Source organism: Rhinolophus ferrumequinum, chromosome 27 (genome assembly GCF_004115265.2).
Source record: "Rhinolophus ferrumequinum isolate MPI-CBG mRhiFer1 chromosome 27, mRhiFer1_v1.p, whole genome shotgun sequence".
Taxonomy (NCBI): Eukaryota; Metazoa; Chordata; class Mammalia; order Chiroptera; family Rhinolophidae; genus Rhinolophus; species Rhinolophus ferrumequinum.
Genome location: NC_046310.1, coordinates 25,991,283 through 26,004,241, shown reverse-complemented (window position 1 = coordinate 26,004,241; position 12,959 = coordinate 25,991,283). Strand labels below are relative to the sequence as shown.

Genomic DNA, 12,959 nt, shown 5'->3' with positions numbered 1-12,959 from the left:
ACCAAGAAGCTTCTGGAATGGGGGCCACATTTAGAGACACTACACTCTGTGCACAACGAAGCGGGCGGCTATGGCATGTATCAAGAATGACATGTCCTTTCAGCTCATTTAAAGAAATGCTGGCGAGTCTGCCTCCCATTGGACATACCTGACATTCCCCACCTCTTCTTTGCAATGTCTTAGCAAACTTATTTTGTATCAGTCACTTCTGTGGAAAAATTTCCCATTACCACCCACTCACCATTGGTTGCTCTGTGGCAGCGGGGGAAAAATGGTTCAGGATACAAGAATCCATTTCTTTTTCCAGTGGAAACATTGTAGGGATCACAGAGAACGGCTAATTCTTTGCTTAAGCCACATCAATCCCCAACAGAGTTACCCCTGAGATAACAGGTAGAGACAGTCATGCTGAGTGGCCCGCTCAGGTTCTATCTTGCGTTTGGTGGCACAGAACCGACTGGTGGCGTGCATACAGACCTGTCTAAACCCCCACGTCTGCTCGGCCTTCCCAAGTGGATGATAAAAGCCATGCTTCTTTATTGTCAGCTGAATGAAAGCAATTGAATCTTTAATTTTAAAAACGCTGCTGGAAATCTGTCCACCAGTCTTCTCCCAGATACTAGTACAAGCTGAGTTGATTTCCCAGGATCTATTCACACAAAAACACCCCAAGAGAGACCCCTGCAGATTGGCCACTCCCGTGGGCAGCAGGAATGGGAGAGAGTGACTGCCAGGCTGTGCCAACCCTGCCCTTGGTGTCCTGTCCCTTTATGGGTGTGGTCAGAGACCTCAGCATTTACAGGCAGTTCACTCCACACTCAGGCATGCCCTGAGCAAGACACTTCCATCTGCAGTGACATCGAGCATCAGAGTCATTGTGGCTCCGGGACAGACACAACACTGAACTCTATTTCCACTGGTTTTCTTCTCATGAGAGGGTCCGAAATAACAAGAGAAACCCTCTGAAAGGTTCTGTTGTGTGAGCCCCGGGGGGTGAGGAGGAAAGGGAGGATGACTCTGGCTCCATCCTAACATTTGCTTATCTGTATTTTCTTTGAGTTTTTAGCAGGTTTAAACCTTTTTCTTGTATTTTCCCTTTTTTCCCCAAGCACAGGCACATAAACACACAGTCTCCACCTGCAGTCAGGGATTGATGTCCCCTGAAGGCGCCGTGTCAGGGGCACTCTTTTTGGATCTAACCCAAATTGCTCCATAATCTTTAAAATTCCCCCACGAATGATTAACCCTCTATAGCTGAACAAGTGCCTCCAGCGACCATAATCTCCTTTGGAGATAGGCAGCTTTTGGGGGGTGGGGGGTGTGAGGAAACTTTTCGGCTTGTGGTTCCTCAGAGACTCTGCCGTCCTACATAACGCTTCAGTGCCCCTTGGTAATAACACGCATCCAGAACGCAGGATGACTGCCATTTGTCTTTCTACTTCTCGAAGATCAGATTGTGCAAGTTCTCTGTGGGCGGCGGCCAAGCTGCCCCCTCTTATTTTCATGCTGGTCGGGGTCTGAGTGATGAAGGGACAGGGAGGTCAGCGTGTGGGTCTGCAGACCCTGTGAAATGCAGGCGTCAGTGCAAAAGAAGGGCTTCAATGTGACACACCTGTCCAGTACCTCTCGGCCCTTTCGCACCACAGAACCTAATGAGGAAGTTAATCCACAACTGGCAGCATGTTTTCTGCCCCCACAGGGACCTGGACGGAGACGTAGGCATTGACCTTCCTCAGGTGAGCCTTCTCCTGTGACTGTGGCGGGCGGGACGCGGTGACTGTCCTGGAACCTGTCCTAACCATAGCGTCACATAAAACTCAGAAGTTCAGGGAATGGTTACCTGCGATCAGGTAAGCACCTTTAATCCTTCAGGGCCCAACAGCACCCAGCGGGGAACCAGGTGGGTGCTGGGTAGAAAACTCTGGAGGGATCTCTGTGCTACCGACTGGCTCCGTCCCAAGAGGCAGCTGCTGCTTCCCGAGGGCTGGAATAGCTTTAAAATGTGTTCGATTTAAGAGAAATTGATGAAAGAAAATGAGAGAGGCCAGTAGATTCTTCCACCAGGGACTCGGTAGAGCAGGGGTGGGGACACACATCACTTCTCCCCTGTGCTGTGTTGTGGGAGCAGGGGCGGGCTTTAGACTTGTGGGGGGCTGTGCGGTTTTCCAGCTGGGCAGCGTGACACACCCCAGGTCAGCGGTGATCTGCTTGTAGAAGGGCACTTGCGGCTCGTCACGGCCCTGTCCAGCTGGCGGCTTATTAACAGAGCCAGGACCAAACCAAAGCACACCAGGACAGACACCCGAGATGTTTGCTGAGCCCTGTGCACGCACCAGGCCCAGTGCTCCAAGCTAGAAACAGGCTCCCGCCCTCAAAGACGGTGCCACCTGGGGACACAGACCGCTGAGCAATTTATTACAGTCAAGGGTGGTGAGTGGTAGGAGAGGCTGGGGGCAGCCTTGAGCACCCGCCTCTGTGAGGCGGGCAGGGCTCAGCGAGTCCCCTGACCAGGCCTTCCAGACGCTCCTTCCAAGGAGCCGGGACGGCACTGCTAATGCCACAGGCCAGGCCACCTCCGAGCTCAGCAGAACGGCACATATGCCACCTGGCTGAGGGGTCCCGGCTACTCCCTCGGTGGAACCCCCCTCTGGCTGGGCCTCTTTCTTGCAGTTTCTTTGGGAAAGCAAACGTCAAGTGTCTTTTCTGTGGGTCCAACGCGAGCTCCTCTGGTCTGTCCTCAGCCTCTGAAGCCAAGTCCGCCAGGCCAGGAGACAGAGGACGAGCAGCAGTTCCGGGCCCTGTTTGCACGAGTCGCTGGGGAGGTGAGGTGCTGCTGTGGCTGCCAGGCCCGAGCCCCTGTGCTGAGGGCTGCTGCCAACCAGGGCCGTAGTGACGGGAAGCCATGTCAGCGCCCCTCCCAGAGGCGTGGTGCAGCTGGCAGCAGGTTGAGAGCAGCCCTGGTCACGGGGAGGCCCTGGTCACGGGGAGGCCCTACCGACAGGCCCCCAGCCTGCCCAGTGGTGGGCAGGGGCACCGAAGGCCTTGTCCAGGAGGCTCCTTTGAATTCTGGCCAGAAATCACTGTCCTCCTCGTGCTCTCTTCCCCAGCCGGCCGTGCTGCTGTTCGGGGAGCCCGCCATGAACACCAGGGCCGTGGGGCTGATGCCAGGGAAGGACAGTGTGTCCCTTTGTCCCCAGAGAGGCCCCATTCCCATCTCTCTGCCTCTGTTTGCTTGATGGGGGCCCCCGACCCCTCCTGGCTTTCCCCTGCCCCTGCTCAGGCCTTAGTCCTCCGAGAAGCTGCCCCATCCGTGTGCCCTGGGAGCCTTCAATTGGCTGCCATAACTGAAATTAGCCCAGTAAACAGATTCATGGCAAGATGCTGATGACTGTATTAGCTTCCCACCCCTGGCCAAGCTCCTGAAAAGTAAAAGAGGAAGACACCTCAATCTGGACACGCAGCCCTAATGGTGGGGTTCCAGGCACTGTAATAAACAGGCAGGTCAGGCGGCTTGGAGGATGGTCTGGTGTGGAGAAAAGTGTGGACCCGTGGGGCTTTGTCCAAACCAGCAGAGTGGCCGACTGCAGCCTTGGGCAGGCAAGCGGGTGGGGCTGGAAGAGAACAATTGGTTCCTAGCCTCGGGGGCCACCTGGAGGACTGGCCTGGTCAGGAGGGACATGGGGGGTGGGGGGAGTAGAAGTTGCTGGAAATGGAGATCTGGGTTTGGAAGGTGAGAGTCATTCAGCCTTTGTTAACAGCTCCAGTCCAGTCCCGCTCTTCTTCCGACCAGCTGGGCCACTTGCACATTTGGCCCCATCTCTCTTGCTTCCTCCGTTCAGTGGGGGCTTGGGCTATGTCAGTGATTCTTCACTGGGGCCAAACATCAGAAACCCCAACCCCCAGGCCTCAGAAGCCCCAGGGGTGGGACCTGGGCAGACATAAGTGAAAATAGCTCCACAGGCTATTTGCTGGTTTGCTTGTTCAGGCATCCAGGAGAATGCAGATTTGCTCATCGAGAGGCCTGGGGTGGGGCCTGAGACTGCATTTTTAATAGACTTCTAAGTGCAGTGGATGGTGGGAGTTAGTGAGATTTAGTGGAAATTCTTATGTTAATGGTCCTGAAATTCACCCCTAGAGATTTTGAAAATAAGAGCCATACTCCCAGGTCTTCTGACTGAAATGGTGCCCAAGGTAAGCCCCTTGTGGCATTTTTAAAGTTCTCCAGGCGGTGCTGCTGTGCTGGGGCTGGGGGACTTGGACCCTCACGTCCCAGGAATCATCGGGGTGTGTTAGCTCAGGGGCTGGGGGGCATGCCTGGCCGCCCAGTTTTCCTGGCCCTTTCGGGGTTGGGTCTGCCAAGTCCCTGAGATGTGAGTGTGGCTGTAGCAGGCTCCTGCGGGCCCGTGTGTCACTTGAGCCACATCAACCTCAGAACTGAAAGAAACTCACCAAGAAGGTGCTGGGGGCCATACAAAGCAATTGTGTCCATTTCCACAGGACATGGAGGTGGCCGCAGAGGAACTTGAATATGTTTTAAATGCAGTGCTTCGAAAGAGTAAGTGCTCACACCCCCAGCCGCTGTCAGGGACCCCAGGGCTCCCAGGAGGGGACACCTGACAGGGACGCTCCCCGCCTGGGTCTCCTCCAGCTCCCTGCCTCCCTGTCCCTGCTCCTCAGAGTCGCAGACTTGCTTCCCAGGACTGACTCACATTAGACAGACTTTAAAATAGTTTCCGTTACTTATTTCCCGGTCACAAAAATGATGCAGGTCTGTGGTAGAAAATACTAAAAACTGCAGAAAAGCCTAGTGACAAAGAGGAAAACAACCAATAATCTCACTACCCATGAGTAGCCACTGCTAACGTGTGTGTGTCTTCATGTATGTGTGTAGTGTGTGTCATCTGTGTGTGTGTGTATATGTACTCACACATCATCGGTATTAAATTATGGATACAAGTGTATGTTTAAATACAACAACTTTGAGATGTAATTCCCATACTATACAATTCACTCATTTAAAGTACAGAATTCAATGGGTTCTCGTATGTTCACAGAGGTGTGCAACCATCACCACAATCCACTTTAGGACATTTTATCTCTACAGAAAGAAACTCTGTGCCCAGTCGCTCCCCATTTCCCCCGGCCCCTGGCCACCACTCGTCTATTTTCTGTCTGTGTAGGTTTCCTTGTTCTCAACTTTTCATACAGAAGGGACCACGTAAGATGTGGTCCCTTTGTGATTGGCTTCTTTCACTTCGCAGAATGTGTTCAAGGTTCACTAACGGTGCAGCCTGTCAGTACTGCTTCACATCTCTTTCTGGCTGGATAATAGTCCATTGTGTGAACACACCATGCTTTGCTCGTCCACTCCTCCCTGGTGGGCATTGGTGCGGGCCATTATGAATAATGCTGCCATGAGCATTCGAGCAGAGTTATCTGTGTGGACATGTTTTCATTTTTCTTGGGTATATAGCTAAGAGAAGTGCTGGGCTACATGGTAACTGTACATCTAATATTTTAAAGAGCTTCCCGACTACTTTCCCAAGTCGCTTTTGCATTTCCACTCGCAGTATCTGAGTGTTCAAATTCTCCGATAATTTTAAATCCTCCCTTTTAAACTCAGTTTTTATGAGCATTTCCCCAGATCATTAAATATGCTTCAAAACCATGATCCTTAAGGATTATGACATAACATAACCTAACTTAGTGTCCATACCTTCCATTGGTCATTTATATCATTTCTAAGTCTTTGCCATTATAAATAACGTGATGATAAAATCTTAATTGGTTCATAAATTAGGATAAATGGATGGAAGGATATTCTCATTTTTAAGACTTTTTTCCTATTTTGCAAATTTTCCTCCCAAAAGGCCATGTCAATTTCTACTCTCCTCAGCTTCCTAAGAGAGTGACCACGTCACCACCCTCACCAGCCCAGATCTAACCACACTGTGGCGCTTTCAGCAGATGGGGATAGGCTTTCTTTGTCAGGGTCAACTGAATTCTGCATTCATGTGTGATTTCAGAAAAGGACATCAAATTCGAGAAGCTGAGCCTGATTTCCTGTAAAAACATCATTTCTCTAATGGACGTATCCTTCCAAAAACATGGGCAGAAATAGATGCTAAGTGTTTGTAGCGCACACCTTCTGAGAACGTGGCAGTCTTACCCAGCAGAAGGTCTTTTTCTCGGGGAATAAACAAAGCTTGGGAGACACCTGCCTCTGGGATTAGAACAGAGGCAAGAGGCACGGACTGTCCGGGGTGGCGTGGGGAATATTTCTGAAGGGACTTGGGGAACTCTGGGGTCCTGTCCAAGGGAATGAAGAAGTTGTGAATTTTTTTGAACCTTTTGGTGCCATCGCCATCTCACTTCTGCCACGGCCCCTCTTCAGAGATTCACGGGCCAATAATGAAACCCCTCCCTCGGAGCCCGGAACCTGTTCCCCATGACCCCACGCCAGCCCTCCCTTCCCACGTCCCAGGCAGGAGGTCCCGTGAGGAGCCTTGGGCTGAAACGCGCTCACGTCTTCCTTAATGCGCTGGGCACAGACCAGTGGCAACGGGAAACTAGAGTTTGATGAATTCAAAGTGTTCTGGGACAAACTGAAGACATGGATAGTATGTACCTGGCCAGCGCATGCATTGGGGGGACTCAGACAAGCCCAGGACAAAAGGGGCTTTAAAAGGCCCAAGTGCTGCCAGCTGGAGGGTTTGTTTAGAAAGGGCAAAGTGGGGAGGTCACGGTGGAATCCTGGAACTCACTTCTGGTGCTTACGGAGGGCCTGCCCCAAGCACTGCCTCTGGGCCTTGGGGCAACTTGGGGGAATCTCTGGTCCTCTCCACCCCTCCCCCACCCCCATGCTGGTGGTCCCCCAGTTACGCCTGTTGGTGAGCTCCTGGTCCCCACGGTCTTGGCTCTCCTCCCACAGGACCTTTTCCGGCAGTTCGATGTCGACAAATCCGGCACCATGTCTTCCTACGAGCTGCGGTCCGCGCTGAAAGCCACAGGTAAAGAAAAGCCTGGAATGTCTGACTGTGTGCCAGCTGCTGTCTGGGCGGCCCTCGCTTCTTACGCCCAAGGAGGTGGCAGGTCTTTGACTTGAGTCTTCTTCAGGGCCCAGAACCTTTAGTGACAGGAGCCAGGCCTCAGACTCAGGACTCTCATGCTTGCCAGGTCCGTTTTGAACCATGGTGCAATATTGGCAGGAATCCTTAAAACACATCCACCAAGGATGAAACTAGCCTGACCCCGAGGCTTCCCAGCCTCTGGCCACGCAGAGTTACTTGAGAGCCTGTGGTGGCAAGCTGCTGTGCTTTCAAACCTGCAGCTTCTGCTTTCAGACGGCGATGCTCACCGACGAGGCAGAGCAAGCCCACCCTGGGTTCTGGGTTGGGAGGAGCTCACAGAGCTCACGTCCCCTCTGCTACCTGTGGCTTTGACACTGGCTTTGTTACCACCAGGCTCAATTCAAACCAGATGATTCAGTCATGTTTATACCTGTCTCCCTGTGCGAAGGGTAGGTTCCAGGTGGCGTTCCTCGCTCCCCAGCAGTCATTGCCGTGGCAACCCGAGTCTCTGGGGCTCAGCTGCCCTCTGCATGTAACTGTGGATTGGACGGCCACTGTGGCTTCATAAACATGCCCAGGCCTTGCCAAGGCTTGTAATCTGGTTCCCTCCCAGGGAAAGCAAGTATCTGGAGACACTGTCAGCTTTATGGTCTCATAAAGGAACACAGTGCATAAAATCAGGACCATCTGGGGTCTGATGTGAGGGAGGAAGAAACCAGACTAGCTATAAATGAGTGCCACAGATGATATTTTCTTAGGGGCTGGAGACCTCGTTTCCAGGGCAGGAGCACAGAGCAGGGAACAAAGGGAGCCCTTCGGGGGGGGAAGGGGTGTGACCAAGTCTTTTCCAATCTAACTTGGGGAAAAAGGGAGGAGAGCTGGTGCCAAGATCCTGGGCATCGCCAGCAGCCAGCCCCCCACCCCTACCCCACTGTTCTGTGCAGGCTCCAGAAGCTGCTCTGCCTCTGGTTGGCCTCCTGTGTGGAGTAGGGCTGAGGAGGCTGGAAGACCCCAGTGGACTTGGTAGCAATACTTGCAACATTCTCTGGAAAGTGAGCATGTAGCCTGAATGAGAGGGGGGCAAAGTCATCCTGAGGATGCTCGTTAGAACGCAAAGCATTAAATATTGGATCAGAAAGGAACTGTACCTCATCTCAACCAATGGGGAAACCGAAGGCTGGAGAAGGGGAGGAAACCACCTGTGGCCCGAGCAGCTCCGGGCTCAAACCCAGATCCTGCCCTGGCCTGCTGTTCTCGGTCTCTGTCACCCACTGTGGGCAGCAGCACGCCTGCTGAGAAGCACGGCTTCTAGAGCCCCCAACACCTTTAGATTGAAACACCCTTGAGATATATCCACTTACCGCAGGTGTCGTGGCTGGAGCACTCCCGGGCCGGCAGGAGCCGGAAGTGGGCTCGGACATGGAAGTAAAGGGGAGGCTCGTGAGGAATGAAGTGGCACTCAGACAGTGTCCACTGTGAAGTTCCCCCACGTGAGGCTTCCTGAAAAGTCCCTAAGACGCGACGGGTGACGTGGGCGTCAAAACCAAGGCCAGGAATGAACTCATTAAACGCAGAAGCCACAGCTGTGCATTTACCTGCACCACCGCGCCCGACACAGACACACTCTGTCACGCCACGCTCAAACTGAGGACAGAGCCCCTCTGGGTCTGGGAGCTCCTGTTCATTGCTTTGCCCCTCAGCTGGCTGGTGCTCCCCCAGGGGCCCCTTGGGACTCAGCCCTGCTGTCTCCTCTGCTGCCCCACCAGGCTTCCAGCTGAGCAGTCACCTCCTGCAGCTGATCGTCCTCAGGTATGCAGACGAGGAGCTCCAACTGTGCTTCGATGACTTCCTCAACTGCCTGGTCCGGCTGGAGAACGCCAGCCGTGAGTGCCCGGTGGGGCTGCGGTGGGGTGCATGCCCTCAGCCCCAGGGGAGAATCCCCCTCCCCCAGCCACCTCCCAGGAGTGTGCAGGAAACAACCTGCCAAAGCTGTGGCAAAGGCAGGCCACAGAGACCGTCCTCAGATCTGTGTGATGAGTGTGGGTAGCGGAGGGGCGGGAATGTGAGCACCTCAGCACTGCCTCAGCTGCAATAGTCGTTCTCTACACAGACATCCAGTGTCTTGCAGGGAGGGTGACAGAGCCCCTGCCTCATATCTGAGAAAGGATGGATTTCCGGTCAAATCCCCTCACAGCACTGAGTCGGAGTGGTCTCTCCCCACGCCCTCTGCACCCGCCTATGTGTGTCCTGTAAGCCCTAGACGTTGACCTGGTTACCTTGAGCAAGATTTGTTACCCTGACAAAGGAGAGAGATTGTGTGTATGTGGTCCTTAGAGTTTGAAGTTGACTGTCATGTTGTCCCAAAGCTGAAACTGAATGAAGTGTGTCCGGGGGCCTGTCACTCAGCACCAGGGCAGCTGCCATGGGGTGCTGTCTGTGCAGGGGACAGCGCCCCATGCACCTGAGGGGGCCCGTGCTTGCTGTAACACCCTGGTGTCACCACCTGGAGTCTTCATAACTTTTGAACAAGGGGCCTGTATTCCATTTTGAACGGGGCCCTGCAAATTATGGAGCCAGTCCTGTGGGCATTTCCTCAGGTATGTTTGCTGGGGGACCTCTGGCACTTGCTAAGCCCAGGCAGGGTCTGTGCTTCAGGGTTCCGAGGAGCTAGTGCTCCCTGGGGACCCATGTCATTTCCTGGCAGCAGGTCTTCATGGACTGGAAGCTCCGGGAGGGCTGCCCTTAGTGGGCAGCGGGCCACACGTGTCCATTGCCACTGCTGACCTGGGAGAGGCGAGCAGGCCTGAAGGGGCCTGGGTGTCCAGCCGGGAGGCTGGGCTTCCTCCAGGTGTTGCCAGCAGTTAGACATGCGTTTTACAAAGACCCTCCGGAAAGTTATCAGACCTACGGTGGTCAAAGCTGGCCTAGAAATTAGGAGATGTGACAGCTTCTCTCCCAACTGCCCTTTTCCTTTCTAAATCCCCTCAGGCGCAAGCTTTCCATGGGGCGTTCAGCTTGTTCTCATAACCCAGGAACACTGGGGAGAGGGTGCTTCAGGCTTCACCTACCTGGGGTCTTCATGTTAGATTCACCACCTGGAGAACTTTTAAAAATACCAGGGCTAGGGCTTTGTCCCAGGATTGTTTCAACTTCTTCTTCCAGAAATTTTTTGTCATATTCTGAAGGATGCAGAATAATAATCAGTCCCCACGCGCCCTCCGCCAGTGCATCTCAAACTTTGCCACGTGTTACAATCCCTGGGGGAGCTTCAAAATTTGATGACCAGGCTGCTCAGTAGACCAACTAAATTAGAACCAAGGGAAAGGGGGACACACAGCGTCAGTATTGAGCAACATTCCCAGGTAGCTCCAGCCTCCACAATTGTGATCTTGTAATCTTTTCCATATGTTCCCCTGACAGACACATTTTCCCCCTGAATTATTTAGTAAGAGATCTCAGAAATTCAGTCCTTTCATCTGTAAATACCTCTAACAGATAGACTTGTTTTTCGCGGAATCCTCATCCCTTTGCACAGCACACAGACTCCTCAGTAGGTCCTCCAGTTCATCTAAGACCTGGCCCAGGCCGGGTCCTCCAGGTGCTCTTCCCACATTGGCTGGGTCAGATCCCTCTGCGCTTCACTTCTGGGTTCTGTCTCCTTTGTTCTATGACAGCCCCTCCCCCTTTCTGTTGTATTTCTAAAGCTGGCGCAGTGGCGTTCAGGGGAAGCCAGGGTTGACTGGCTTGACCCTTCGACTGAGATTAGAGAGAACAGTCACTTTCTCAGGTTATTCGGGCGTAGACCCGGCGTCCCCCTCAGAAAGGCTCCCTCCTACGTGTGGGAGCACCAGCAGTGCTCACCTCCTCATCAGGGACCAGTACGCTTTCAAGACTCACACAGAGGCTACGCATCCGTGCTTTTCCTCTGGGAGCAGGGCCGTGGGTTGCAAGGGAGCTGTAGCCCAAAAGAGCTAAGGTGGGGAGATGTTTTGGATCGAGGAGCTGGCTGGATATTGTCGATGACATGTGCCACCCCGTGCTCAGGCCACTGGCTCCCACCATCACAGGAATTTAAGAGCTTCCACCCATTGCGGGGAATCCCAGTGAGTGTGTCCGGTGCCCCAGAAGGTCCTTGCTGGCCACTAGGTGGAGCAGCACCCCCACAGGCCTCATGGAAGGCCCTGGGTCGTGGGAACTAGCTGAGCCTGTGGAGGAGCTGTCCCTGCAGTGACGCCGTTGTCCTGTGTCTCCTCTCAGGGGTGTTCCAGGCTCTCAGTACGAAGAAGGAGTTCATTCATCTCAACATAAACGAGGTATGACCAAGCCAGACCTTCCGCACAGGGACCGAGCCAGGGCTAGGCGAATCCACACCCATAAACGTCTACTGAACACATGACTACATGCGAGGGTAACATTTAGTCGTGGGGGTGACAACAGTAACATTGCTAATATTTTTGGTGTAGTATGCATTAGCAGTCAATATATAATCCTTACAATCATCTTAAGAGCTGGGGACTAACAGTATCCCCATTTTGCAGAGGTGGAAACTGAGGCACAGAGAGATTAACCACCTGGAACTGAGTGAGCAAGCAAACCCTGCCTTCTTCTCCTTCTCCTCTTCTGCCATACGGGCTCCTCAACCTACCTGCCTGCTGGGTTCCAGATTGTTCACTGCCTTTTGCTCACGCTGTCCTCTGGAACTCAAGATTCTTGGTGTGTGTGTGTGTGTGTGTGCGTGTGTGTGTGTGTGTGCATGTATGTGCACATATCCATGCACACACCTCAAAAATCCTGAGAAATACACAACTTTTAACAGAGACCTGATCACAGCAAAAATGATGGAGGGGAGAGTATGATCCAAGTTCCAGAGGCTTGGAAGAGGCGACTCAGGTGTGGACAGCCCCCTCCCCTGCCCAGGTGTGGACAGCCCCCTCCCCTGCCCAGCGTGTTCCCAGGACCAGCACATGGGCACCACCTAGGGGAGTTCATTAGAAATGTAGTGCCCTGTGGTGGTTATAGGCAATAATACTGTGATAAATTTCAAAGTCGCTAAGAAACTAGATCTTAACTCTTCTCGCTACAAAAAAGAAATGATAATCATGTGACATGATGTTAGCTAGTGCCACAGTGGTACTCACATTGCGGGATATAAATGTACCAAATCAACCCGCTGCACCTTCACCTTCAGCAGTTACATGTCAATCTCTCTCAATAAACAGGAACAAAGAAGTGCAGAGTCAGGCCCACTCCAGACCTGCTGGGTCCTGTCTCACGTTAGCGGGATCCCCAGTGATTCCTAAACACCTAAAGGTTGAGGACTCTGGTGAGACAGAGTCCTGCCTGAAGGCAGGGGGTCACTCGGGATGCTTTCCTTCCACAGTTCCTGTGATTTCTATTTCCCATGTTTTCATTTCTGTCCATATGTCTTTCTGTCCAGCTCTGCTCTCCCTGGACCCAGCGGTACAGAGCCAGGTGGACAGCGTCTCCTTCTCCACCTCTGAGCTCTTTCACCTCCCACCCATTTCCACGCTCACGTGACACACGTCGTCTCATTTCCAGTCATTAGTAACTTAGGATTTGGGTACCATTTATTGACTATTCTGAAATAAAGAGGTTGATGACAGCATGTCTTAGACAGCAAATGGCCCTGCTCCCCCCAGCCCCCGTGTTCTGATTTGGTCAGTCCACCTGCTCTGTGCCTCAGTTTCACCATTTGCAGAAAGAGATCTAAGCCTTAATCTTACACCAAAAGTTTGGTTTATAGTAATGTCATATAATTTGGAAATTTATTATGTTGAGTCATCACTAATACTCCCATTGCGTATCCCAGATCCCTGGGTATATTATAAGCACACTGAGAACAGACGCTGGGCATATTCCTTTTCTAGT

At 52.8% G+C, this 12,959-nt stretch overlaps 1 protein-coding gene across 1 annotated transcript in view; it reads left to right on the top strand.

Moving 5' to 3' along the window:
* The window catches only part of CAPN9 (calpain 9), a 36,786-nt gene extending 24,733 nt beyond the window's left edge, over positions 1-12,053 (top strand). Inside the window, exons 12-19 of the mRNA XM_033099891.1 lie at positions 1,700-1,736; positions 2,742-2,822; positions 4,498-4,555; positions 6,027-6,091; positions 6,552-6,620; positions 6,932-7,010; positions 8,837-8,953; positions 11,328-12,053. Coding sequence (XP_032955782.1) covers positions 1,700-1,736; positions 2,742-2,822; positions 4,498-4,555; positions 6,027-6,091; positions 6,552-6,620; positions 6,932-7,010; positions 8,837-8,953; positions 11,328-11,389 — 568 coding nt within the window. The 3' untranslated portion in view covers positions 11,390-12,053. The remainder of the gene's footprint in view (positions 1-1,699; positions 1,737-2,741; positions 2,823-4,497; positions 4,556-6,026; positions 6,092-6,551; positions 6,621-6,931; positions 7,011-8,836; positions 8,954-11,327) is intronic.
* The last annotated feature ends 906 nt before the right edge of the window (positions 12,054-12,959 follow it).